The sequence below is a fragment of the Copidosoma floridanum genome, unplaced genomic scaffold, assembly GCF_036245765.1.
Source record: "Copidosoma floridanum isolate Cflo_tuat_1 unplaced genomic scaffold, Cflo_Japanese_pri ptg000001l, whole genome shotgun sequence".
Lineage (NCBI taxonomy): Eukaryota > Metazoa > Arthropoda > Insecta > Hymenoptera > Encyrtidae > Copidosoma > Copidosoma floridanum.
This window is the reverse complement of record NW_028321878.1, coordinates 7,452,530-7,478,931: the sequence shown is the minus strand read 5'-3', so window position 1 is coordinate 7,478,931 and position 26,402 is coordinate 7,452,530. Positions and strand designations below refer to the sequence as shown.

Sequence of the window (26,402 nt, the reverse complement as noted above, 5' to 3'; positions counted from 1 at the left end):
TGTACAACATTAAACACTTTGTCCGTGAATATTTTCCAATTAAGCTATCGAAAAACCAAGAAGTTGTTCGAGCGAGTAGTCGAAGAAAAAAAAGTCCCATCGGTAGAGCTGCGCCAAATCTCGCAATTGACTGTACTTCAGGGTCGAGTAGTAGTTGTCCAATATCTTGGTTGTCGGTTCGCTATTCTGTGGCCTCATGGGAAATCTGTAAATAGAACAAAAAAGTATATGTACACTCGCATTGGATTCATCAACGCAGCTTGATAAAACCCATTTTTTTTTAAATGGTGTTCATTCCGAAAATCATGTAAACTTTATAACTATTTACGTACGTTATTGACCCTTCGCCAATTCTTTCCAAAATTTCCATGGCATCTTCGGTCAGCGTTTCGTACTTGCTGATGAAATTGTAATTGACCAAGCACGGATGGCACAATTCCGAGATGGAGTTCCAGTGCTCGTTTCGCGTACCATTCTCATTGTCTTCCGTCACAAAATTTACAAACTCGGAAAACGTCACATCGTCACCCCTCAGCAAAGATTCTTCCGAAGGGTTGGCTCTGTACTTCTGCAAAAAAAAAAAAAACAACGTAGTCTTAAAAAAAAAAAAATCTTTTTTCAAACGCCTCGTTAATATTGTTATCTCGAGCCAAGGCAAGTTAAAAAAATGGCCCCGAAAAGTGTTAAAGACACAAAAGCTGGTAAATGTAAAAATCTAGAGATCTCCCTCTCGCACTTGCCTTGATTATTTTTCTGCCGAAGCGCGACTGGAAGTAAGCGGAGCTTCTCTCGTGTTTGGCCTCAAATTTATTTCTGTAAGCCGATAATAGACGCTCGAGCGGGTGTCGTACGACTATCAGTTTATCGTGGCTGGCCAGCCTCGCTCGGATCTCGGATGGCGTGTAGTTGCTGAGTCGCCGAAAGGTGTTGGGCGCGTGCGCCAAGTCAGCCGGTATTTCCAGGGCCGAGGAGCTATCCTTTCGCCATTTGCCCATTGCTATCATCAGCACGCGCTTCCAGTTGGTGCAAGCGACCTGAGGGACGCGTATTGCGTTGATTAGTCATCAATTATGGTGTATTTTTTCTAAAAAAACATCTCTGGTGATGTTGCCTATTTACTCGTGGAATTCAAATGAGTCAAAAAAATATTTAGAATTTTTATGACTATTTTTCAAAATTATTTCTGCATGGGATACCGCTAAATTTTCATTCGATAGCCAAGTTTGTCGTGTCTATTTTTAATTTTAAAAATCTTTATTTTAAATAGCTAAATAAAATAAAATGAAAATTTTCTAACTTATGACAAAAGTAGTTTTTTTTTTTTTTTTTTTTTTTTTCAAGCAAAAATTTTAAAAATATACGTCTCATCATACATCGTTAATTTAATAAACTTTATAATTTATTTCCGAGCACCATACTATTATTATGTAACAAAAGTACTCTGTATAAACTTTAATGAAAAAATATATAATTTCTACTAAAAAAAATATCCTACCACTTGTAATCACCAGTGAATTGACTTATTTTTGGGAGATGAATAAAAAAGTTAAAAAAAAAAAAAAAAAAAAAAAAAAGAAAAAAAATCACCTTGGGTACATAACAATAGAGCAGCTGGTGATTGTCGTCGACTAGAATATTACGAAAGGCTTCAGGATCCCGGTTCTCGGGAAACGGCCCCTCCGTCGTCTCCACCTGATCGCACCTGAACTGCAAACGCTCCTGGCGATCTAGGAGCGTCGATCTGGTCAACGCGTTCGTGTCTGACCACGAGTAGTGATACGTTTCCTTATTAACGTCGTCATGGAATTCCTCGATGCTATTCGTGTCACCTCCATTTCCAATGGCGCTCCAGACTTCCTGCGCAATGACGAGCACTCCGGGATAATGCGAGAGCGCCGCGCAAAGGACGATCGCGCCGAGGACCCATACTTTCATCTTAGAGTACCGCTAGTAGCCGAGGTCATTGGGACCGATGGTGCTGATGGCAAGTCGAGCTGTACACCTGAAACACGGACGTGCGTCAAGTAATGGCAATTATTTTTTTCTTCTTTATGGACCACGTGGCAAAGTCACACGGCTTCAACAGTGCAGGAGGTAGAGTTTGAAAGTTTTCTCTTTTAAATAAGTAATAAAATTACGACACGCATTGGTGAGTAACGAAAAAGACACATTAGTGAAAAAGTACCGTTTAAAATTACGTTATTTACATTGCAGTTCTCATAATTCTTTTTTTTCTCAATGTCAAGGATATCGTTAATTTAATAACCGATTTTTAGACATGATGAGTTGTATTTTAATTTAATTTAAATGAATCATCATAAATAACTGAAAATAATTACGTTTACAAGAGTCGACTTGTAATAACGGGATATTTATTAAAAGAGAATGGCGATTGGGTGAGCACGTGTCTCTTGAAAACATCCCAAACTTGGCTTATACATGTAGGTCAACATACAGACATACTCTTCGATTGTATAATACGTTATTTTTATTTTTTAAATAAAAAAAAACGGATTAAAAGTTAAATTCATCGATAACTTACGCACACTAAAGAAAAAAAAAAAAAATAAAACGTTCCCTGAAAAAACTATCGAATAAAATTACTAAATATTCTGTTCACATCTACCATGTACCGTAAAAAATTCCGTCAGCTTTGCAAGCAGAACACGAAAAATTCCTTCTCAGTCAGCACATACTTTTACGGAATTTACAAAAAATTGTGCCTGCTTGCGGTGAATGATTTACCTCTAGTGCGTATATATGAAATTACCACAGGGGCATATTTCAGCAATTGCAATGATTGATCAATCCGAGAAAATTTGCAATAATCACAGAAAATGATCTGGATTTACGTGCTGGTTATAAAGTTTGTTTTTTATTGTTTGGATTTTCCTTAAGTTGGAATTTTTTTAGGAATTTCAAATAAAAGTAAGCAAAAATGAGCGTGGGTTAAAGTATACACAGCATAGCATTTACTTAATACAACTTGTTATAATTACACCAATGAAATCAATATTAATAATAATAACTGTTATAATAATAATAATAATAATAATAATAATAATAATATTCATAACAATAAAAATAATAGCCACGAATAGACGACCAGGAAGTCCTACTAGCCCACATAGATACTTACGAGTCTCTGATTAAGGCAGTGGACATTATAAAGTGTTGCGACGCGCTTGTTAGCCCAGAGATGTCTGAGCTGCTGACTGACACTATAAGAGTACACCTGCCTTCCCTCCTACCTGCTTTCGTGCATAAATATATATCTATGTAGAGACAAGTTGTGTACTCAGTTCTTAGCGGTATTATATGGCCATTGGACTACCTGTATGTGTGCCAGCAATGAAGTAGCGATTAAAGTGATATACGCGCGTCAACGGGTGCACGCTTTCTTAGATCTAGTACGTTATAAAAGACGTCCAAGTACAACTGAATGATGAAACGCTGGACAGTAAAAGAGAGGCAATTCTTTTTTTTTTTTTTTTTTCTTTTTTATATTTGCAAAGGCGCTGGGATTAATTGGTGTTGCACAGTTTTATAGTTGGATTGATGGAGGATGTTCGATAGCATTTTTAGCAAACGAGTGTGAAAATGGAAAATTGCACAATGCATGCAACAATATATGCTAATGGACTGTTACTACGGCGTGAAAAAAATGAGCCATAGCTGTAGTGCTTTACAACGTATCCGACTATCTTTGTGGAAATTTCAATGAGAGTAAAAAAAAAAAAAAAAAAATGTACATATGGTTAAAAATTTCCGTCGTTTACTTAAAATAAAGTTTTTATAAATAATTTCTGATGGATAATCGTTTCGTGTGGAAAAATTGGTAAAGATTTTGAAGTGCCCATTTTTTACCCTCAATTTTTCAAATGTTAGTCGATGATTGTTCATATCCACGCCACAGTGTTAATTTTGCAAAACTTTCAATAAATAACTAGAGGTAAACTCGAATATCCTATGTGTATCGTAAAGAATTTCTTTTAAAATTACATAGAGTCTACTATGTGTAAGATTAACAATAGAATTTTCCGTCACTAATGTTGCTCTTCGCGCACTGGTACGTGTTGCAGTTTAACTTTTGAAAACTAGTTTATTGGGTCTCTTACCGCAAAGACGCAATGCACAAACATGTGAAATCATATTTAAGATTCATCGCGAAAAAGATGGTGAAAAAACTTTACAACTCACCTCGAAGCCTGACACGCAAAACTGGGTGCCAAAAAAACTCTCGTCAATCGCCGATGATTCATCGACCGAGTGGCACGATTTCAATCGCCGCCTCGACGACGTTTTCGCACCCAACTACGTGCACCACATCTTCTCCCCAAAATAATGCAAAAACTGTCTAAAAGCCCAAAGTCGCACTGGCGGTGGAAAAAAAGCCGCTACAAACATACGAGCGAAAATTTCAAGATCACGACTTATCCTCCCGCAAGCAAAGGCGCGGCGGCGTGTGTACGAGCGGCTCGACGGTCGACGATCTTCTCTCGCCGCACGCGCGCCGCTCCTTCCAGTTCTCTCATCGGCCTCCTCTCTCTCTCTCTCCCTTATCTCCACTGCGAAGGAACAACCTGCCGGCTCCTCTCTTTTCCGATGGCTATCTCTCTTCCTCTCCGGTTGGTTTCGCCTTTTTTTTCCCTCGAGAATCCCTCGCTGCGGGTGAATTTTTTTGGTTTCTTTCTGGCCGCGTGCGTGGGCCTTCTTACTTCCACTTTTTGCTCGCACCACAAAAATTCGTGCAATGCATTTTGTTGTGCCACAGGGGGTCCCGCGTGCGAATACGGTGTGGAGGAATTCCTAGTTTCTCAAATGGCAACATATATACGTACAAACATCTGGACTTTTCGATGAAAATATAAGGGACCAATAATTGCCTTTGTTGCGTATACATATTTGAAAAAAAAAATGTTCAAACTACATTGCATGGTAAAATTCACCGGGAGAACATTTCTACGTGGAAGGAAAAAGAATACCTCTAACAATCAAAAGGGATGAAAAAAAAAAAAAATACTGTAATATTCCCAGAGCGATGAATACAAAGATCGTGCGTGTACGATAATGTCCCGTTTTGGGAACTATCGAGTAGCTCATTGTGGCGCAGTTGTGAAACTTTAAAACAATTTTTTTTTTTCCTTCTCATGCCTGCAGAAGATAAAAAGCCAAGTAGCCCGAATCCTATCATCAATGGGCGATAACTACCGGACTGCAGCGCCTGTGCTCTTTGAGCGTAGGCTGTAGATTAGCGTATACACTTTTAGAGACGGTAAAAAGTGAAATTACCGTTATAATGGCAAAATGCAAATATTTGTACTTATATATTACGTATATTCAATGCAATCGCTCTCGATGCACGCCGAAGCCGGACATTATTTTTACGATGCTGGTGCTCCAGTTTTTTCTTGATCGGCGATTGTTCTCTGATGCGAGAAATCCTTTTTAGATATCAGGATTATTCGCCAAACGCTCAAAAAATCGTATCGATCATTTTTCCCGTTGGGTACTACTTTTCAATATTAGCCAATGATATAAATATGCAAACAGAGTTCGAGTGACTAGTGGCTGTTGTTTATACAAAAAAGATGCTCATTTTACAAAGTGACCTTACACAATGGCTTGAGTGTATTTTTAATATTCTCCACGGCATCGTCGGGGTTACGAGTGAAGATGTGCATTAAAACGCTTGAAAAATACAAGACAGCTCGTCGTTAATATGCTTTTTTAGACAAAGTGTTTTCCTACACGTGGTAGCTACTTTTAATGCATTTTACTTTTTGCCAGTGGGTAATGGTCCTTGTTAAAGTGACGTAATATTCCTTGGTACATAAAAGCTATATTGACTTCTTCAGGAGCATACATTTTTTTTTAACTTGCATCATATTCTATTTTTGTCATACATTGGTTTAAAAATTTTTTTACTTTTAAGTAAAACATCTATTGTTTACTATTAGAAGCAAGAAACAACGATTTTTTAACTGTTGTAGCAGTAAAATTGCAGAGAATTTGTTTTTATTTCATCGAAACTATTTCTAATTACAAATCATCAAGTTGTAGCAGCTATCAATTTTAATAATTATTCATCAATTTTAATTTTTATAACTAAAAAAAAGTTAGTTCTGTAAAATATTTACACTACTTGCTTTTGCGAGCCAAGGCCTTGGATATTTTAATGTTTTTATCTCGGTAATCTTCATCGCCACTTCTACATACTACGGCTACCATACAGTCTTGAGACTCGAATTTTTTTTAGAAACAAGTTTCTTTAATGTTTACCTTGAGGCCCCAACAGCTCACCTTATTCAGCATCACTTTCCAAACATTTCGACTATCTCTGGCGCTTTATTGATGTTGAATACAAACTGTCAAATTTCAAACTATTTTTTATTTTATGAAATACTTAACTAACAATTAATTAATAACTTTTTTAATACATTAAAAAATATTTTTAAGATAAGAATTCAACGAAAAATTAAATTTTTTCTAAAATAAAGACTGCTGTCTTCAACTCTTAATAAAAATAGAATAGAAATTCAATAAGTTCCACTGTACAGTTTTCACAATTAAGCGATTGCACCATGTACAATCGCAAGCTCGCGAACTTTTTATTTATTGTACTCTTTGTAAAAAAAAATTTCCCTCTTTAAAATCTGAAATTCATACACTTACGAAATTTGAAAAAAAATTGTTCCTCCCATAAGCTTTTGTAATACAAAAAAAATTAGTTTGATCCACACGCAATAAAGAATATCGTTCATATATTTTCCACGTATACAATAAAAACTTTTAATCAACAGCCGTCCCCCCGATTTCGAGCAAGTCAGTCGTACATTCGCTCGACTATCCACATGTGTGTTTCTCATTCGTGTATCCTGTACAGTCAAGGCTTTGAGGAAATTTTGCAATCTACATTACACTGTATGCTCGCGCGTTGCGATTGCAGTTCGGGCTAAAACCTCACGAAAAAAAAAAAAAGAAGAAAAAAAAAGATGAGAATAAAAGTGCCTGATTGTATACTTGTGACGCAGTATAGTTTGAAGTATGTATGTAAATATAGGTTGCATTAATAGTAACAGTACACTAGAGTGAAACATTGAAGCGAGAAATCGAGACTCAATTTATAGTTAACGGCTACTTCAAGGCTGGCGCGCAGAGAGCGTGAAAAGACGAGGAGTCCTCCGTTTTTAATGTACCAGTGTCATGCCTGATATTTGTTTATTTGTATGGTACAATCAATAATTTTTTTCCAATACAGATTTTTTTTCGGGGCATATCTAATAACCAAGAATTCAAGTGGTTTTAATTATTCTACAAAAAAGAGATAGACAGCCAGTTACACGGTACACAGTGTGTTACATTAGCTTAAAATAACATTGTATTAATGGCTGAAAGTTAAACGAAAATTTAAATAATTTAAGCTCTAAAACTTATTTGATATAATAAGATAGAATCATTTATTGTATTCTAGGGTCAGGAGGTTTGTGTATTTTTATACTTGTTTTTTAATTTGTTTTAAAATAACATGGATAAAAAACGTTCCTTACAGTTAATACACATATAAGTTGGCATTTTGTTATGAATTATTTGGAATTTATCACATAAACCTTTTGTTATTTTGTTTTTGTAACTAATTTTTTAATCTCAGATATTTTTCGACATCTTTATATTTAAAAAAAATCATACGAAGAATATATATAGTACTAATACGCTGTAGTGTAGTCGCATTTTTGCGAGTGAGTGATATCTTTGTTGTGTTTATTTATTTATTTTTACAAATAACTTGTTTTATTGTATTCAGGTTACGATTTTTTTTATTACATGGTACGTGGATGTATTACATGTATTATATTGTACGTGACATACACTTTATAATAAAGAGATGTAAAATTTTAGCATCGATATAGTTAAGAAGCACTAAAAAAATTAATTATCAAATAACATCTAGAAAAATAAACAGTTACTTATTACTTATGAGTCACCATATAATAATAATTATTCTTTAACAATTAACCTGAAACACGAATTATTCAACTGTGTGAATTTGATGCAGCAATAATGTAATTTAATAGAAATCATACAAGAAACAAAACGCTGAGTTATTGTTTGAAGTTAAAGAAATTATTGGTAAATACAAAAAAAAACATTAAAATTTATGCAGACACTTTTTGTATCATAGTGCACTAAACCATTTCCCCTTCACCTTTCACCCAATATATTTTGCAGCTAACATACATTAGTAATGACAATATCAATAATTTTTAATTTGATAACTACTTTGCACTTTAAATGTAAAAACTTAAATCAATTTTGTTCTCCTCGTAATACAGATAATCCAAGTACCCATTGAGAATTGTATGTGATTGACAGTAATATCCAAACGAACGAGCCCAAGATCTTTATTACTAGCCATAAATTGATGCCGATCACCAAGCTAAGAAAAATAACTGTTCATTTACCAATTAAATTATATCAGCGATGAAAAGCACACGGTCAACGAATATCTATGAATCTCTATGTCCCAAGTACGCGAAAACCAGCAAATTAATTTGGCTCGAAATAGTGCAACGTGTACGAGCGAACCGGTTAGATGTTAATTCTAACACTGTTGCAATCGTGGACCGTGCATGTGCGTGTGACTACTTTATTTTTGACCTGTTCCTTCTTATTTGAACAATTCAAACTACCTGATGGTTTTGCTGGAAAAATGATACAATTCCATGGTTTTAGATATTAAAAAAATAACTCTAAAAATTTTCAGTTAGCTGCATCTCAGTTTAGTTATAATATTTAATTTTAATAATAATAACATTAATATTGTATTTATTTAATGAAATTAATAATTAATAGTGTATTTACAATATTATAAATTTTTGCGCAACATTCTAATTATAATTTATTATTTATATACTTGTTTTTATTTTAATCATAATAAATTTAATTATGATTTAATATTTGTACGCCTATAATATTAGAAAAATAAATTTTAATATAATAATATAATACTTTTTTATACAATTAAAAGAAAATTTTTTTTGTGGGTATATAAAAACTCCAGATAGATAAATCAGGATCCAGAAGCTTATTATCTTAGTTCGGAGTTCTTCACATAGACAATAAATATTTGTTCTTAAGGAAGTTTCGTGGGTATTTTAAAAATAAAAAAAAGGTACTCGTAAATACTTTCTCATAAAAAAATTTTATAACAAACGCTTCATGCATCGTATATTTCTACGGACCATTGAGAAATGAATCCCAGGTAATCGACAACATTTTGCAATAACGCGAGTTAATTTCACAACAACCGATCACAAATAATTCATGGAAATTTGCGAGCAGGAACACATACACACCAATCACAGAATGAAAATATTTCCACGCTGATTGACCAAACGACATTAGCGCATGAAACATATACCTATACGTGTAACTTGACCAAAGTCCCCGATTACAACAAACAAACAAACTGACACTACTTGCGAGTATAATAATAATAATAATAATATGTAATACAGCCCCGAGCCCCCGAACGAGGACACGCATCAACACACGCGCATACGGAGGTTCTCTGGCGGAGAAAGTCACACTCGGGCTAAAGTTCGGTACGGACGCGAGCCAGCGGTAAGTATAAAGTACACAAGCGGATTCAGTCGTGCGCCGAGCGTTCGGCGTTGGCGTTCATCGTTTGATATCAAAAAAAGTACCCCAGCGTGAATACAATATCGGTACGCGCGTGCGGTGTGTTTTTTTGTCACTGGGAGTTTTGGACCACAGCAAAGTCAGCGACGAACCGATTCCAGTGCTCTGTGATTGTACGTGATTGCTAGGGGGGAAAAAAACGCTATAGAATAAAATCACATCGTTATCATCATCTTCGGGTACAAGAGCTCTTTGCCGCTTCGGACTATATGTGCATGCTCTCGCGTCATTTTTCCTTTCACCGGTGTACTCGCGCATATACATGTATACAGGGTCAATGAAACGTGCCGGACTTGTTTAATTAATTAATGGAGCAATTGACACACACAATTTTTTTGTATACTGCTTACGATCGAGTTCATTAATTTCGAGGTGAAAGAGTAAATAAAAAAAAATTATAATAATTATGTCGCTCGAAATCGTGTTGTGGGCTCTGGTGATTCTGGTCATTTTGTGGGCACTACTGGATCCGGTGTATCGAGTTGCCAATGCCGCGTGGGAAGTGCTGCTGCCGATTCTCAACTCGGCACCCGTGGACCTTAAGAGTCGGTTCGGCGAGTGGGCTGGTAAGTGTGTACTGTTTTTTTTTTTTTTTTTTTTTTTTTCACCACTGCTTATACCTATCTGGGTTATTACACAAGATACAAGGTCGTGCTTTTGCGAAAGGATTTTTCATGTGATGTTTGCCGTAATTCAACGCTGTCGGCGTTCAGTGTTTTATGAGATGCAGTTACGGGTCTTACGGAAAATAAAATATTTGTGTAGTAAGCAATGATTGGAAATTTATTTAAAAATTCAAGTAGAAGATACTAAAAATTAATTAACTTTTACGATTCCGATTTTTGAAGAATCTCAACATTATTGAATCCCAAGTGAGGCTTAGAATAATTACGAACTTTAAAATACAAATTTATGCAATTTCAGATTTTTTATCTAGAGTTAATTTATTTATATTAGTAAAACAAATATTTTTGTACAAATTAATTTGTCGTGATTTTTCCAACTGAATATAAAAGGATTTAATAGAAGATTTATGGTGTGGATCTCAGAGTAAAAAGAATCACACCCAACTATTTAAATTTGTTTCACATCCAACTGATTGATATCCATTTAATTAGACATCTCGGAAAGTCAATTAAAATTTATCATACGTTATTTTAGTGGTAACAGGATCCACTGATGGAATTGGAAAAGCATACGCCAAAGAGTTGGCAGCAAGAGGCGTAAATTTGATTCTCATCAGCCGGACTGTGGAGAAGTTGGAAAAGACGAAAAATGAAATAGTAGAATTGTATCCAAAAATTGAAGTAAAAATTGTGGCTGCGGATTTTAGCAAGGGAAGAGAAATTTTTGATGAAATTCGAACTGAATTGGAAAACTGCTCTATTGGTATACTAGGTGAGTTTATTATATTATGTTACAAAGTCAAATAAAATATGTTTGGTCGCACAATCGAGAACAGAACAGGAGATATCAGAAAACACTTGATAGAACTTTCAATTTTATACGAAATAAATATAAATTTCAAAAAATGTATGATTTAGCTAATATTAAAGTTATATGTTGAAAACATTAGGTTCACACAATTCGGAGCTTTCACAAACGCAAGAAAATTAATACACACTCCCAGTCAAATATGTTTAAAAAACAGATGTAAAAATTTTGTTTACACATAATAAAACTTTTTTCTACTTCAAAGCTATAAAAAATTACTTTTGTTGGGAGGAGAATATTTTGAATTATTATAATTGTAACCGAAAATAATAAATTAAAGATGCCCTTAATTCTTTCGGATTTAGGAGTCATTCATTAAAAATATTAAAAAATGTAAAAATAAACCTTTTTTTATCTTAAAACTATTCAAATTGTTAAACTGTTAACTAAACAAGAAAAAATAAAGTAAATAATAGTAACTTGATTAACTTTAAGATTTGAGCTTCAGGTTACAAAGAACAATTTTCTAGGAATGGTAGTTGAGAAAAATATTATTTTGAACATGATGAATCTCCTACGCACAGAAATAATTATACTTGCTAATTAGAATAATTTAACATCCCAATATCTACATGATTCATGTACGATAGACATTGAGATATTAAATGTATGAAAAAAATGTCATGAAAATAAAAAAATAAAATCGTACGATTTTCTAAGTCCATAAAAAACAATCCTAAATCAAATCAACAGCAAAAAAAAAAAAAAAAAAAAAATACTGAGATGAAAAACCCAATGGTAATTCACAGTGAACAACGTGGGCAAGCAGTACGAGTACCCAATGTACTTGGGCGAGGTACCGGAGGCCGAGCTCTGGGACATAATAAACGTGAACGTCGGCGCGACGACCCTCATGACGCGTCTTGTGATCGACGGGATGAAGCAGCGCGGCCGCGGCGCCATCGTCAACATATCTTCGGGATCGGAGCTCCAGCCCCTCCCGCTGATGACGGTCTACGCGGCGACGAAGGTTTACGTGCGCAGCTTCTCCGAGGCCTTGAGGGCCGAGTACGCCAAGTTCGGCCTGACCATACAACACCTCGCGCCCCTCTTTGTCAACACGAAAATGAACGCCTTCAGTCAAAGGTTGCAGGTGGGGCATTTTTTTTTCTTTTTTTTTTTTTTTTTTTTCTATTATCATTCACGTTAACGTACAACCGATATTGTTGCAGGTATCGAGTTTGTTCGTACCTGATGCCACGAAGTACGCAAAGAACGCGATAGCTACTCTGGGCAAGGTGAACTCCAGTGCCGGATACTGGGCCCACGGGGTGCAGACCCTCTTTACCCTGATCGCCCCGGTCTGGGTGAGGATGAAAATCGGTCAGCTCATGAATCAGGTGTTTCGCGACGATTACTTCAAACACAAGAAAACGTGAACTGTACCCGCAACACCTATATTGTCCGAATTTCTACGCGTAACTGTTGTTCGTTGAGTGAATTACATTTTGTACTTGATTTCCGAATTTTTCAAACTAAGCACGCGCTCGATGGAACGTTTGTCATCGATTATTTGAGAAAAAGCTATTTTGTAAGTGCAGTTGCTCTGGGAGGGAAGGAGAGTAAGAAAATGTCGCAAAGTGCATCTCGTGTATTTTCATCCAAATAGGATATACAGACCAAAGGGGAACAGTCATATACACCATGTGCGAGAGTTTTCTTACAATATGTAAATTAGTTTTATCCATTCTCTTGCGCAAGGTGGTCAAAATCAGGTGGTGAATTAATGTTACATAAGTACATTCTATATGAGACTCTTTGATGTATATTTTATAAAATGTTGATAAGGTGAGATTTTTTTTTAATTTTATTCGTACAGATAATATTAACCAAGCCTCTACGTGTATGGTAATGAAAAAAAAAAAAAAAAAATAATAATAATAATGATAATAATAATGATAAAGCAGCGTTTAGTTTTTTATTAGTGAGAATGAATGTTTTTTTTCAGATTTAGGTACTTTTATTTAAAATTTAAATTTCTGGTGGCTTACAAATGTGAGTATACTCTCGTATGAATATTTCATGCAATTCATATCCAATTTTCTTTTGACGCGACTACTTGCTGTTGATAAGTACATGCGCATACGGACAAGAGAGTGTAAGACTAACAAATCACGTTGCTGATGGTCATTCATTTCACACCGAAAAATCATAGGGATAAAACAAATAATAAATTTATATTTTTATCAAAAACAAAAAAGCTGGACTTTATAAATTATTCATTAAATTGTATAATAAATGTTAAATTCGATGACGGAATTAATCCAATATCGATAACTAGGAAAATAATTTTGTCAGCTTGATATTTGAATCGTATTTAAAATACTTTACAGTAGGTGGAAGCACGTCTGATAGTTACCATGTGTTACATGAATAATGAATTGGACAGAGAACCTGAGACAGAAGTGTTGCCAGACACGGAGCGATGACATCACATGCCAATCACACGTTGTATATATACGACTGCTCAGCAATAGTTGGTTGTCAAGTCAGTGTAGATTTAGATAGCAAAGGATACCTACGCTTGCTTTCCTGATTTCTCGGCGGTAAGTAAAAGACAAGTCTTGTGATTCAATCAAGTTTTACCACGCAGAACATTTTACAAATTTATTTTTACATTTTGAAGTTGTTTTTCACAAAATTACGTTCTAACAAATTTACATCTTACGATTTTATTATTCGGCATAGTATAAATATGATTAATAATATAACAATAACGCAATCAATAATATAAACAGTGTGCACTGCATGTACTAAAAGAGGAAAAATTTTTTTATTTTCGTAACTTAAAACACAAGGCGAGTTAAATGTATTTATTAAAATATTTTTGTATACTTATATAAAATATAAATAAAATATTCTAGTGACACGGTTTACATGAAAAAAGTGAAAAAATACAATTGATTTCATACTTTAATATTACAATAAAAGCATCAAACAATGCAGGGAAAAAGCGTATGTTTCATGCGTAATAAAATAAATGTACTACGTACAATTATTTTGCATAAGATTTTTTTTTTTTTGAAGCCATACTCTAGTTTCATTCAGCAGTTCATTTCATTTCATTAGCAATTAAAACAAATTTCTTCAATTTTAATTATTCTCCTTTTTTTTGAAAATTTTTTTTTCACATCATTATTTCGTTAAAAAAATATTTTTGGTAACATTTTTTCTAACCCCATTAATTTAGTATCAACATTAAGTAAGTCGCTAATTTATACAAATGTTGTTTATCAGTATTAATTAAAATTATGATTATTGTATACTTATACACGCGTGAAACGAGTTATTGCATTATTAACTACAGGTATATATAGAATAGATTTATATTTGTTCATGTTATTATTCACAATAGAGTTGTATTGTATACAAAATTAAATTTTTAATACATTTATTTAAAAAACTGATTAAATTAATTTAAAAAATGTACTTCATTACTTTTTCAAACAGTTTCTTCAAAAGTAATCGCTTAGCTTAAATAAATTTTTACTCGTAACTTTTAACGCTCATTACTACTAAATCGTTGTTTATTGTCATTGATTTGTAAATGTGAACCCGTAAAATATAATAAATATGAAAGCTTACGCTAAACAAAATTCACCACGTGTGTTAGAAATGGTTTTGTACAATAAATCTATATTCAAGTAACGATTTTTTGCCGCAGAACTATATTGATTGAAAAAAAATTGAACGTGATATTTTCAATATTTGTTTACTTCTTAATGTTCTTATTTATTTACCATTGTATTGCCTACAAATCCGTATCTTTGAAAAAAATTATGGTAATAATGAAAATGTTTACTCATTAATCAATAATTAAATCAGCTACTTTTAATTTTAATAACGAATTCGTGTACATTTTGATGCATCAAAATAATATAAAAGTGCAGGAATTGAGATCTCCCATAACAGAATAAGTTTATGGAACCTTACACGCAAGTAGAGAGAACTAAAATAATATCGACTGTTACGCAGATTTGACAACACAATTTATATTAAACTTCCAAAAGATCTAATAAAATAAGCTACAAGTAATACTAACTTTTGTATTTGTAGCAGGAATTTGAACGGTGATGGAATTGCCACTAGAATACTTCATATTATTGCTGATATTGATATTTTTTGGAACTATAGTTAATATAATTCAGACAATTTGGAAGCTTCTTGTTCACTTTTTCGCACCAGAAAAGTGTGATCTTAAAAACAAGTATGGAGATTGGGCAGGTAATTTTTTTTTCTCACTAGCAAACTATAGAAAATATAGGGAATATTAAAAAAACAAATCTTACTAAATCATTATTTACTGGCCACGAATTTTACTACAGTAACATCTTATTCGCACGCAATTAAAAAATTACATGGTACGTGCCTATTGCCTACAAAGATCTCAGATGTACTATCAGTTGTATGTGACGATAATAAAAAAAAAAAAAAATGTACGTTTAATGGACTTAACTAATATCTTCAACTAATCTCCTTTGCCGAAATTTTCATCAGCACTGTAATCGTGGATTCCTTATTATTTATTACTTACAGTTATTACTGGATCCACCGATGGCATTGGAAAGGAATATGCCAAAGAATTGGCAAAAAGAGATTTGAATGTTGTGCTTGTGAGTAGGACTTTGGAAAAACTGAAACTGGTGAAAAACGAAATAGAAGGGATAAACCCCGCGGTGGAGGTCCGAGTGATCCAAGCGGACTTTAGCAAGGGAAAAAATGAGTTGGCGCGAGTTGAAGCAGAGCTTAAAAATATACCCGTTGGGATATTGGGTACGCGCATAGTCATAGTCACATTTAATATTTATAATGTTATGCAGTAAAAGCTTGTGTTTAATCGATGGACGAAACCTCAAAACAGTGAACAATGTCGGAAAAATGACAGACAGCCTGGAGTACCACGATAAAATTCCCGAGGACGACGTGTGGGACATGATTAACATAAACGATTGTGCGACGGCGAAAATGACCCACATGGTTATCGACCAGATGAAGAAGCGCCGCAAAGGTGCCATAATCAACGTGTCGTCGGCCACGGATTTGACGCCCATTCCGTTGCAAGCCGTTTACGCGGCCAGTAAAATATTCGTCACGTATTTCTCGGACGCCATTAGGCTCGAGTACGCCAAGTATGGGATAACCGTGCAATGCCTCTCGCCGTTTTACATCAACACCAAGATGCTTGGGTTCGCGCCAACATTTCAGGTAATTATTTTTGTGCTTTTAGTTAATTTTTTTTTTTTTTTTTTTTTGTATATTTTTACCCATCTCGTAAAATTTTTAGAATCATTTTGTTATCTTCCCCAACGCCGAAAAATACGTGAAAAGTGCCATAAGAACTTTAGGATTGTTAAACTCGACGTCTGGATATTGGATTCATGATGTATTGACGTCACTCGTAAAGTTGCTACCGATGTGGGCTAGGATGAGATTTATGCTTCATTGCAATCGTTATCTGCGTTACGACTATTCACGAAGACAGAAAGAGAATGGGGAATGAAAAAATTAACGTTGTTGATGCAGCTATGCGACAGAGTATAACACTTTTGTGATAAACTAATTAAAAATGGAATTCTAATTAAAAAAAAAAAAAAAAATGAAAATATTACATCGAAGATATTTTGTTGGTCGGTAAATTTTGTACAAAGAATAAAAAAAAAAATTGTGAAGCTAGTAGATTTTTATTAAAAATTTCTAATAATCGTAAATAAGAAAAATTTCATAAACATAAAAGTTGAAATTTTCTTAAAAATCATTGGAAGAGACAATCACACAGATAGTGTATGTATAAAAATATTATTTTACGTAAGCGAAGGGTTATAACAAAACTTATCAACGTTTCATTGAATTACATTTTTTCTGTACTTTATTTCATTGAACGTCAATTAATGTTTCAAACAATAATATATGCTTCAGTAATCATGAAAGATAATAGAGTATTCTTGTTATTTTAATCCACTGATAAATTTCTGTCTGCAGCATATTTTCTCCATTTTTCACACGCTTCATCAGATACATTGCACTCTTTTTGAATTCTAAAATGAATTTAAAAAACTGTTAATTTTCCCTGAGTCATGTAAATGTTATATACGTTTACGTGCAGAGAAAATAATACGTAACTATTTAAAAATATTTAAAAATAAAGTTAAAAATTGGTAAAGCTATAAATACATTAATTCTAAGTTGAAAGAATAAACTAAAAGTTATAACAAAGTTAATTATTCGAAGCACAAAATTAAAACTAGATTTTGAGGAATTTGTTCGAGACGCGTGTGTTTCGTAATTTTCAGAAACGTTTTCTTAGAGATGCATGCAAAAATATTGCATGAAATAAATCGTAACTGTACCGATTCATACACGTATAAATATTAAAATTTATCATCACTTACTCAGGCGATTTGCATTTATGTTTAATATGCACCGCGCACTTGCCACCGAGTAAAGGTTTATCACTGCCCAGGTCTGCGAGCGCAACTATAAACATCGAAACAAAAAATAAATACCACTATATTTTAATTTTGCATTTAAAAAAATGATAATAACAACTTGAATATTTACCCGTGAATAAAAAGAAGAAACAAATGAGCAGTAACAACTTCATTGTCGAGTTTGTAGATGGGATGTTTTACTTATGTAACTGGATGGTGGAATGGAGAGCTAATAATGATTAAGTTCAATCTCAAACACCCAGCTTTTATAAGTAGCTACACAGTGCTTAACATTTAACCTTTAAGTTAATAAGTAAATGTGTATGTATGAGAGCGTTTAATGAGCAAAGGCTTTATCTGCATCTTATGTATGCAAGTGAGTGGAGAGATAAAACTAACGAAACGCAAAATAATTGAGCATTGCTCTACATTTGGGTATTTTACGTGTTTTTCAAATATTTGTATATACCTATGATCAATATTTGTGATGCATTTTATAAAACAAAATTTACGAAAAAAGTAAATTAAAAAAAAAAAGTTGATTAGAAATTATTATGGAATCGATCTCCAACTATGTATAGTTTATATTATTCTTATTTCTTATCCTAGAAAATATAGTTTTTACTTAACATAGACAGTTGTTCATCATTTATAATTAATTTTCTTGCCTTAAGAAATAGTTAATTAACGTTTTCTGGCTTAATTGCCTATAAATAATTGCTTTGAACAAGTCTTGTTCTTAACATCATTTTGCATCATTTAATTCTATGGAATTCCAAGTACTAGTTGTAAAACTTTTTTATCATTGATTGTTATCAAAAACGTATATTTTTTTTTAATTGGTTAGATCATGACATGAATAATACACTGTTTGATAAAAAAAAAAAATTTTTTTTAATGTTGGAACTCTAATGTAACAGATCGTGTAGTACGATATAAGGAGATGCGGATAAGGCCCACGTAATATCCTACTAGATGCACCATGGATTTACAGAAAGAGTAGCAAATAAGTATGCGCCGACACAGGTCAGATTGTTGCTATCGTTTGCAGGAAAAACTATACAACCTGCTAAACGACAGAGATTCTGTTAAACACGCAATTGTCATCGTGTATTTAGTGTATTTCATGTACAGTGAATCAGCGCCATCTAGCGTTTGGGATTTCGCGGACTGACGCAAACTATTTTCTAGGGGAACCGTCTTGAAAAAAACCCTAGATTATAGGGATTTATGGAAGAAGTAAATCACTAGATATATATAGATATACTATAGTAGGTCAAAAATCGCAGACGTGAACGTTCTATATTTGCGTGCTTTGAAATACGCAATACGGCTCGAGATTATGATGGTCCACATGTATACTAAAAATACTCAAATTTGCCAGAAATGTAACAAATATCCCCTACACATGCCTCGCGTTGGTTGTATTGCGTATATTGAAGCACGCAAATGCATAGACCCCCAAAGCTTGTCGGTCGAAATTGCACTTGAATCTAGCGCCATCTAGTGTTGCAAACCCTGCTGCATGCTGTACCGACAGTCGACATGTGATAAGAGGAAGACCTTCAGTTCGACCAAGTCAGCCAACAGTCGGTACAGCAAGGATAATATCGGCCCTGCTGTATCGACAGTTGACCGACGCTACCGACGACGAGGTTATCTATAAACTGATGCAACGGATGGGGTCTGTTTGCGTGCTTCGCAATACAACCAACGCGAGCCATGCGTGCATGGGTGACAATTAATTGTTACACATTTTTGACAAATTTGAGTATTTTTAGTATGCATGTGACCATCAATCTCGAGCCGTATTGCGTATTTCAAAGCACGCAAATAGCGACCCTTCACGCTGCGATTTTTGACCTACTATAATATATCTATATATATCTAGTGATTTACTTCTTCCCGAAATCACTAGAATCTAGGGTTTTTTTCAAGACGGTTCCCCTAGAAAATAGTTTGCGTCAGTCCGCGAAATCCAAAACGCTAGATGGCGCTGATTGTAAAAATGAAATGATATATGAGTGTGAGTGCGTGTGCGTATACACCATTACACCGTAGCGGCTATCTCTGGCGCACTGACAGCTATGTCTAATTAGTCTAATGTCACAAGTTACAATACTCACAACTCACAATGTCACTAACTCACTATGTGTGAGTGTAATAACAAATTACTTAATTATATTATAAATATGTATGACTTTAGATAAAAAAAATATATGTTTGTATGACGGGTGACATACATTCTAGGAGGTCGAAGAACTTCTCCGGGGGTAGGTAGTCAATGTACAGAGGTTATTCGTACGAATCGGCTCAATCGGCGCTATTTTTGACAACAATCGGACGTGGTATACGAAAAATACACAACGGAAATGAATACGTGGTTAATTGGATTTACGGAAAATGAGATGGTTGTGAAATAAAAAATCTGAACACATCCAACTGTAAAAAAATATTTATTTACAAAGTAGTATGCAATATTTACATCACAAACACACATGATTGAATTTAGAATGAAACACACACGTTCTACTTAGGAATCAATTTTTCCTACTACTTCAAACCATTGTCTGAGAGCGTCACTCAAAACACCAGGAAGTGTATTGATGTCTCGAAGAATCATGTAAAATGGAAATGGAAAATCGTCCATATACAAACTCATACCAGCTACTTTGCCATCTTGAAAGATCGGTCTCTTGATGTCTAGTATGGAACTCTGAAAAAAACACAAAGATTATTACGCAGAACATTAAAAAATTTCTTATCTCAACGTTATGGCGGAATAAAAAGCTTACTTTGCTCAGTGGATTGTCTACTATTATGAAAACTAAGAAAATATCAGCTAAACGAGCTCTACGGACGGCACGATTGACTTTCTGCATGCCTTCAGAATCAACGCCCCTACCGTCTGACAGAATAATAAGTAGTTTAGCATTGTCGGATGAGCTATTGAGACTCTGGAACATGTCCACAGTAAAGTCCACCAACTGGTGAACCATCGTTCGTTTCTGTTCAAATCTCATTTCTTGCATCAACCTTTAAAAAAATAAATAAACATTAAACCATTGTTAAAACGACGTAAATAACAAATTTGCTAATCACTTACCGTGAGCCACTGCGCTCGCTGAAAGTTTCTCCCAGAGGGTGCAATATGCTGGTCTTCTCTCCAAAGCTAACAACACCTAACTGCCCAGCCTCCAAGTAAGTCATGGCCTTACTTATCAGAGACAACGATTCAAAGGCCAATTCTTTGGAATGATTATCAGCCATACTGCTCGAGTCATCGATTGCCAAGACAATCTGATAGTCTCTCTTGGAGGGCTTGGTTCTTCGCAGCCAGATCTTGTCCTTTCTGAACTGGCTGGCTATGTACGGAATGATCTTGCGCATGTTGATCCTGCGTCCTGTGCGATAGTCGCCCTTCAGTCTGGAGGCTTGGGTCGGCTCGAGGACCAGACGTAATTTTTCCGACAGGTCGCGTGCCGCTGCGTCCGTCACTGAGCTCAGGGTGTTCCAGGCTTCGACTGCCTCTTCGGTCGTGGGCACTTGCTGCCACTGGCTAAGCATCATCTCGACCTCCAGGCGACGCTGCTCGATCTGCTTGCTCGACAGAACCTCGACCTCGAGCTCGGTTAAATTAGTAACGAAAACGGAGTCACCCCCGCGAGGGACGTTTGCGGTCTTCACGTCCTCGCCCTCGACCGTAGTAGCGTTTTCGAGCTGATCATTTTCTGCGCGACCTGTGCAACATTTTCAATAAATATCATCGGCTCACTATGGTACAGCAAAAAAATCTCACTCGTTCGATGCCTCACTCACCTCTCTCCTTCGAATCCTTTTTGTCCTTAGACGTATCCTCGTCCAAGCTTTCCGGCTTTTGCGGTTTAACGACAGTCTCGTCGATTGCGATCTCCTCGTCTTCGTGCATATCTATGTCACCCGGTTGCTCTTCATCCTTCGGAGTCTCCTCTTTCTCCATGTTCGAGGCTTGCTCCTTGGACTGCTCCTCGGTGGCGGCATCCACTGCATAATGATCGAACTTTTCCTTTTCCTTCACGTGCTGGCAAAGATCCGGATCGCCCTTGTCCTCTGGCTCTGCACCTTCTTCTTTGTCATCCTCATTGCCCCCCGTCTCGTCCTGCGAGTATATCATCGTCTTGACCTTCTTTTTATCGGGCTCTATCTTTTCAGCGAGCTTGTGATCCTCGTCGCTCTTGCCTGGATGCTGGCGCTTCTTGTCCTGCAAAAGTAAGATACACCAAGTTACAAATTAACAGAACTGCCGATCAATGATCACCAACAAACGTAAACAAATTATTTTACCCGTTCCATTTCCACGTCCCGATTGGCTGTCGGATCGCTCTTTTCCTCTGAAGCACCAGAGTGTCCAGCATCGTGTTGTTCAGCGTGCGATTGACCCGTGCCCTTGTCCTTTTTCTCCTCCTGCCAATTCTCGGCTTTTGACTCGTCATCGGGCTCGTCCAGTTTTGTCTCAGCTTGATTGGCGACCTGATCGCGAGAGCCACCTTCTCTCTGGTCGACTTGGTCCGCAGCATCTGTCTCCATGGCCGACTCGTCCATACTAGGCACGGCTTGGCTTTCTGGCTCTTCTTCTTTCTTTCCTTCCTCGTCTTCGCCTTGATTTTCTTTGGCTGCCTCTGGTCCTTGCTTGTCTGTCTCCTTGTCAGCTTCTTCTTCTTCATTTGCAACATCCTCCTTGTCTGTGCGCTCGCCAGGCTTCTCAGAATCTCCCTCGTCGTCGCTCGAGTCAGCATTCTTGTTCTCAGTCTCGTCTTTCATCTCTTCGTCGAGATTTTCGGGTTCTTTCACCTCCTCTTCGGGTGGCGGCATGGCCTCCTTCATTTTATCAATGTCGAACGGGTTCTCCTCGTTTTGCTGCTCCTCGTCTTTCATATCCTCGTCCTCGTCGTTCATATCCGCGTTATCTGGAAGGTCGAGAGGCTCCGGCTCGGGTTCCGGTTGGTGCTTGCCGTGATAGGGATTCACCTGGTCATCGTCGTACTGCGGCTCCTCCATCTCGTTGATCTCCTTCTGCTGTTCTCTTTCGGTCTCATCTTGGTCGTTGTCGCCCTTGTCTTTATTAGAATCCTCGTTCTGCCCACGCTCATCCTTAGCCCCAAATTCTTTCTCACCCGTCTTTTCACCGTCTCCAACTTCATCCTCGTTCTTGTTGGTCTCCTCGCTTTGCGGCTCTTCTTCGTCATCGCCCCAGATCTGCTCGTCGAGTTTATCGGCCCCGTCTTCCGTCTCACCCATTTGCTTGTCGATGTCCTCGTCTTCCTCTTCCTTATTATCCTCCTCGTCGTCCTCCTTCTTCTCGACATCCTGCAGCTGTCCTTCAAAGTCTTCGGACATCTCGATTCCCTTCTCTTCCTCGGGCATCTCCTTATCGTCCGGCTTCTCTTTCTCCTGGCCAGCCGGCTTGGCATCTTCCAGTTGATCCTCTGTCTCAATAGTCTCCGATACGTCTTTCTCGCCTTCACCGTCTCCCAGACCCATACCACCCTTTTGCTCACTTTGTTCTCCATCGTCGCCTTCCTCGAGGTCAAGATCTTTCGGCATACAGAAACCATTGGCTGCCAGATCAAGGAATACGTTTAGTTGTTTGTGCAGGATCTTGCACGTTATTCGCAAGGAGGCGACTTGTTCACTTAGGAAGTACTGGGCAAGCAAAAGGTACTGCTGTAGGAGTGGCAAACATTTTTTTAAAAGTCTGCTGTAATTTACAGCAATTGCTGGGTCAGCATTACGAATGGCTTTTAACAAGTTGTTCAGGTTCAGATAAACTTCTTTCACTTGGAGTGATTTCACGTCCACCTCGATGGATTCGACTAGTCGTTCCCGCAATTTGTTTGGCACATCTTCCTCTTCGTCCTCTTCTTCATTTTCATTCTGATTTGCTTTTACTTGTTTTTTAACTGGTTTCTTTTTGTACTTATTTTGAATGACAATCAAGACGTTGTTCACTAACTTTTCTATTTCTTTTTCATACTCCTCCATCGAATCATCCTCATGACTAGGAACATCAGTCATCGACTGCTGTTCAAGAGAAGCAGTTATTTCATCAAACTCCTTCAATTTTCTGCTGATACTTGATTCAAGGAATACAATATTATCCAGTAACGGGTGTTTCTCTTGGTACGATACTTTGAAACTAGCTGCAAAGTCATTGATCGTATCTTTGACGGTCTTCAACGAATTGAAGCTCGACTTCATAAAGCTAAAGTGCTTCGACGTAATAATCGAAATTTGAGATTCGTTTTCGTAATGCTCACTGTGAATAGCATACGAATCGGGGAATGTATCAACAAACTTTTTCGAAACATCCACTACAGCAGCTAAACAACGCTTGATCTGTTCGTTCGCCTTAGTCCAGTCTGCATCGCCTTTCTTACAGTTGACGATCGGCAGATTATTACTAGCCAGGCTGTAGCTGTCGTCTTCGCCCTCCAACTGTATTTCCGTCGGACAAGCTTGCAAGTAGATCAAAAACTGCTCGAGACAAGTTTGAACGGTGACCAGTAGTTCTTTCAAGCTGTTGACGCTGACCGAGAGATCGTTTTGTTTCGTAATAACAAGGTCTTCAACCTCAACGTTTGATAAGTTAAAAATGTGAGATCGCAATCCCGCAAAGTACTTAAGGACAGAGGCAAGAGTTTTCTTCTGGCTGTTGGCCATCAGCATGAGATGGGTGGAGAAGCCTCGGCATGACTCGATGTTTTGTATACCAAGATCGGTCTTTGACGAGAGGAGTGTACGATTCAGGGCATTCAATTTAATCAGTGCATTGTAGTAGTATCTGTAAATTAATGATTAATAACATTAGCTCAATCGTAAATGCATAATGTATTTAAAAAATATTAAATGCCAAGTACCTTTCACAGCCTTCCCACTGCTCGAGCACTTTCTTATCGACAGCGCCAAAGCTCGCTGAACTCAAAGCAGCTGTAACTTCGATGGGTGCGATCGTAAAGTCCAGCACGTCCTCGACCTTGTTCTTCCACGCGAGACTACCCACGCGTTGGGACACACCGTAGTTTGTCAAGGTTTTAAAGTAATCGGCCAGTGCGGTACGTTTGCGCGTGAGGATAGCCTTTGCCTGAGACTTTTGCTTGGGCTTTGGTAACGTGCGATTGATCTCCTGGGTGCGCAACCGCTCGCTGTAGTCGACGTACTCTTCGATAAACTCCTCGAGGCTGACACGGAGGTCTGGGTACTTTGAGCACGAGATGACGTCTCTACAGAGTTTCTTGGCACGCGTGAAGTAATGGCTGTCTACTCGTGATATCACGTCGCTCTTGTACGAGGAGGGAGCACTGCTGTCGGGCTCGGTTGTGGGTAAAAGGCTTATAAAATCATTGAGATTGACGGTTGTGCTGTGCTCGGTGCTCGGACGATCCCAGATGCCCTGAAAAGTCGCATGAAAAAATGATAACTGCTGTCGAGGTATTCAAGTAGCGTTGCTTGATCGTATAACTAACCTGGGTGGTTTTGTAGTTTGGTTTGACGACCAAGAAAGGCGTGACCGGTTCCTTTAGACCATTTTCGTATTCTTTGATGAACTTGTGAAGCGTGCGATGAGTTTTTTCTACCGTCTCTTTCACAGCCCAGTAGTTGATGTCGTTCCAGCGAGCGATTTTCACGAAATCTTTCAATTTCTTTTCAATGGGTGTTTTTATCGAGCTCATTTGATTGCTGACGAGGGGTAGGAATTGACTGTAGTACTTGAAGATGTTCCAAGAGATGGCGAGCAGCTCGTCCCTTGATACGCTTGGTTCCAAATAGTACGTGTGACAGTGGAATGTCAGCAGCAACTGCACCCGAGGCTCGAACTCGACAAGGGACGATTCGCTCATGAACTTTTCCAGTGACTCAATTAGCTTCTTTGCTGTTAGAATCTCTTCGGAGCCAACCTTGTCTGTAATTGCAAAATAAGAATTAGTTTTTCAGAAAATTGAAAAAAAAAAAATTCAATCTAACAATAGCGAGTAGATTTACCAGTCGAGTCTTGTTTCACGACGAAGCTCTCAAAGAGATCGTACAAGAAGAACCACCACTTGGACGCCTGGGCGGCAAGCCGTATCTTGGCCGTGGTCAAGCAATCCTTCCAACACGCGAGCTCCAATTGCCGCCAGGCGATGATCTGGTGGGTCAAACTGAGACTGAGCTCCTGCAATGATACCCCGCTGTGCGCCGTCTCCTCCCATTCGCGCATTTTAACGAGCAGAAGCTCGAGACCGGTGAGGAATCTCGAAAGAGCCGAGGTCACGGGGAAAGAGTTGATCCTGTGCAATATGATGGATATGGAAGTGAGAGCTGGGTGCTCGGGCCACTCGTTCAGCAGTTCGCTGACGCGGTTTGAGATTTGATCGAGAAGTGGGGCACACTGGCGCACCTGCTCGACGTTGCTGTCGCGGTAGTAGTCGTAGGGCTTGCTGGTTTTTTTATTGGTGCTTAGCCAGCTTTCTGGGTTTAGGGCCTCACCCTTGCCAAGACAGAGGACCAGTTGGGTGAAGACGTTGAGACTAGGATGGAGTTGAACAGCCAACTCGCTGCCGAGGACTGGCGCGAAATTGTCCAACAGAAGGCCAAACGCGTTGTAACGCTGAAGCAGCGGCTCGATGAAATCCGGTCGCGTCGCGCTGGCTGCTTTGCTGAGCCATTCGGATGACGTGAAGGACTTTACGATGCTTGAGTGGATCGTCTGAACCTAAAGGAGGAAAGGTACACGGTTATTGGAGTTTTTCAAATGCCATG

At 37.2% G+C, this 26,402-nt stretch overlaps 4 protein-coding genes and 1 long non-coding RNA gene across 7 annotated transcripts in view; 2 read left to right on the top strand and 3 right to left on the bottom strand.

Moving 5' to 3' along the window:
* Positions 1-1,951, bottom strand: LOC106643681 (carbohydrate sulfotransferase 11). Its single transcript, XM_014358916.2, has 4 exons — positions 1,588-1,951; positions 741-1,034; positions 333-568; positions 1-205 (listed from the first exon to the last, which is right to left on the bottom strand). Exons 1-4 carry the CDS (start codon positions 1,933-1,935, stop codon positions 40-42), a joined length of 1,044 nt encoding a protein of 347 aa, XP_014214402.2. The 5' UTR covers positions 1,936-1,951; the 3' UTR covers positions 1-39.
* A 7,530-nt stretch (positions 1,952-9,481) lies between these two features.
* On the top strand, positions 9,482-13,015 carry LOC106643706 (hydroxysteroid dehydrogenase-like protein 1). Its single transcript, XM_014358946.2, has 4 exons — positions 9,482-10,268; positions 10,864-11,100; positions 11,946-12,289; positions 12,369-13,015. Exons 1-4 carry the CDS (start codon positions 10,109-10,111, stop codon positions 12,573-12,575), a joined length of 948 nt encoding a protein of 315 aa, XP_014214432.2. The 5' UTR covers positions 9,482-10,108; the 3' UTR covers positions 12,576-13,015.
* A 700-nt stretch (positions 13,016-13,715) lies between these two features.
* LOC106643718 (hydroxysteroid dehydrogenase-like protein 1) lies at positions 13,716-16,864 on the top strand. Of its 3 annotated transcripts, none has more exons than XM_014358961.2 (5): positions 13,716-13,742; positions 15,256-15,420; positions 15,733-15,969; positions 16,058-16,401; positions 16,481-16,864. In XM_014358961.2, exons 2-5 carry the CDS (start codon positions 15,270-15,272, stop codon positions 16,694-16,696), a joined length of 948 nt encoding a protein of 315 aa, XP_014214447.2. In that variant the 5' UTR covers positions 13,716-13,742; positions 15,256-15,269; the 3' UTR covers positions 16,697-16,864. The 3 variants fall into 3 exon arrangements, with proteins under 3 accessions (XP_014214447.2, XP_014214446.2, XP_089450796.1); XM_014358960.2 differs by having other exon boundaries at positions 15,253-15,420; XM_089594670.1 differs by lacking the exon at positions 13,716-13,742 and having other exon boundaries at positions 15,186-15,420.
* Positions 16,865-17,107: 243 nt separating this feature from the next.
* On the bottom strand, positions 17,108-17,871 carry LOC149376011 (uncharacterized). Its single transcript, XR_016293178.1, has 3 exons — positions 17,755-17,871; positions 17,586-17,670; positions 17,108-17,231 (listed from the first exon to the last, which is right to left on the bottom strand). It is a non-coding gene; the product is annotated as an uncharacterized LOC149376011 (long non-coding RNA).
* A 2,252-nt stretch (positions 17,872-20,123) lies between these two features.
* The window catches only part of LOC106643682 (midasin), a 114,692-nt gene continuing 108,413 nt past the window's right edge, over positions 20,124-26,402 (bottom strand). Inside the window, exons 16-23 of the mRNA XM_089594655.1 lie at positions 25,644-26,355; positions 25,127-25,563; positions 24,521-25,053; positions 21,948-24,444; positions 21,444-21,864; positions 20,731-21,364; positions 20,420-20,660; positions 20,124-20,340 (exon numbers count right to left, since the gene is read on the bottom strand). Coding sequence (XP_089450781.1) covers positions 20,158-20,340; positions 20,420-20,660; positions 20,731-21,364; positions 21,444-21,864; positions 21,948-24,444; positions 24,521-25,053; positions 25,127-25,563; positions 25,644-26,355 — 5,658 coding nt within the window. The 3' untranslated portion in view covers positions 20,124-20,157. The remainder of the gene's footprint in view (positions 20,341-20,419; positions 20,661-20,730; positions 21,365-21,443; positions 21,865-21,947; positions 24,445-24,520; positions 25,054-25,126; positions 25,564-25,643; positions 26,356-26,402) is intronic.

Excerpts from the sequence above, each read along its gene's own strand:
- LOC106643681 (XM_014358916.2), bottom strand. The coding sequence starts at position 1,935 with ATGAAAGTATGGGTCCTCGGCGCGATCGTCCTTTGCGCGGCGCTCTCG. Across the intron at positions 1,035-1,587 it reads TCTATTGTTATGTACCCAAG|GTCGCTTGCACCAACTGGAA; the intron begins GTGATTTTTTTT and ends CGCGTCCCTCAG. Across the intron at positions 206-332 it reads ATTGGCGAAGGGTCAATAAC|ATTTCCCATGAGGCCACAGA; the intron begins GTACGTAAATAG and ends TTCTATTTACAG.
- LOC106643718 (XM_014358961.2), top strand. The coding sequence starts at position 15,270 with ATGGAATTGCCACTAGAATACTTCATATTATTGCTGATATTGATATTT. Across the intron at positions 15,421-15,732 it reads CAAGTATGGAGATTGGGCAG|TTATTACTGGATCCACCGAT; the intron begins GTAATTTTTTTT and ends TATTACTTACAG. Across the intron at positions 15,970-16,057 it reads TATACCCGTTGGGATATTGG|TGAACAATGTCGGAAAAATG; the intron begins GTACGCGCATAG and ends ACCTCAAAACAG.
- LOC106643706 (XM_014358946.2), top strand. The coding sequence starts at position 10,109 with ATGTCGCTCGAAATCGTGTTGTGGGCTCTGGTGATTCTGGTCATTTTG. Across the intron at positions 10,269-10,863 it reads TCGGTTCGGCGAGTGGGCTG|TGGTAACAGGATCCACTGAT; the intron begins GTAAGTGTGTAC and ends ACGTTATTTTAG. Across the intron at positions 11,101-11,945 it reads CTGCTCTATTGGTATACTAG|TGAACAACGTGGGCAAGCAG; the intron begins GTGAGTTTATTA and ends GGTAATTCACAG.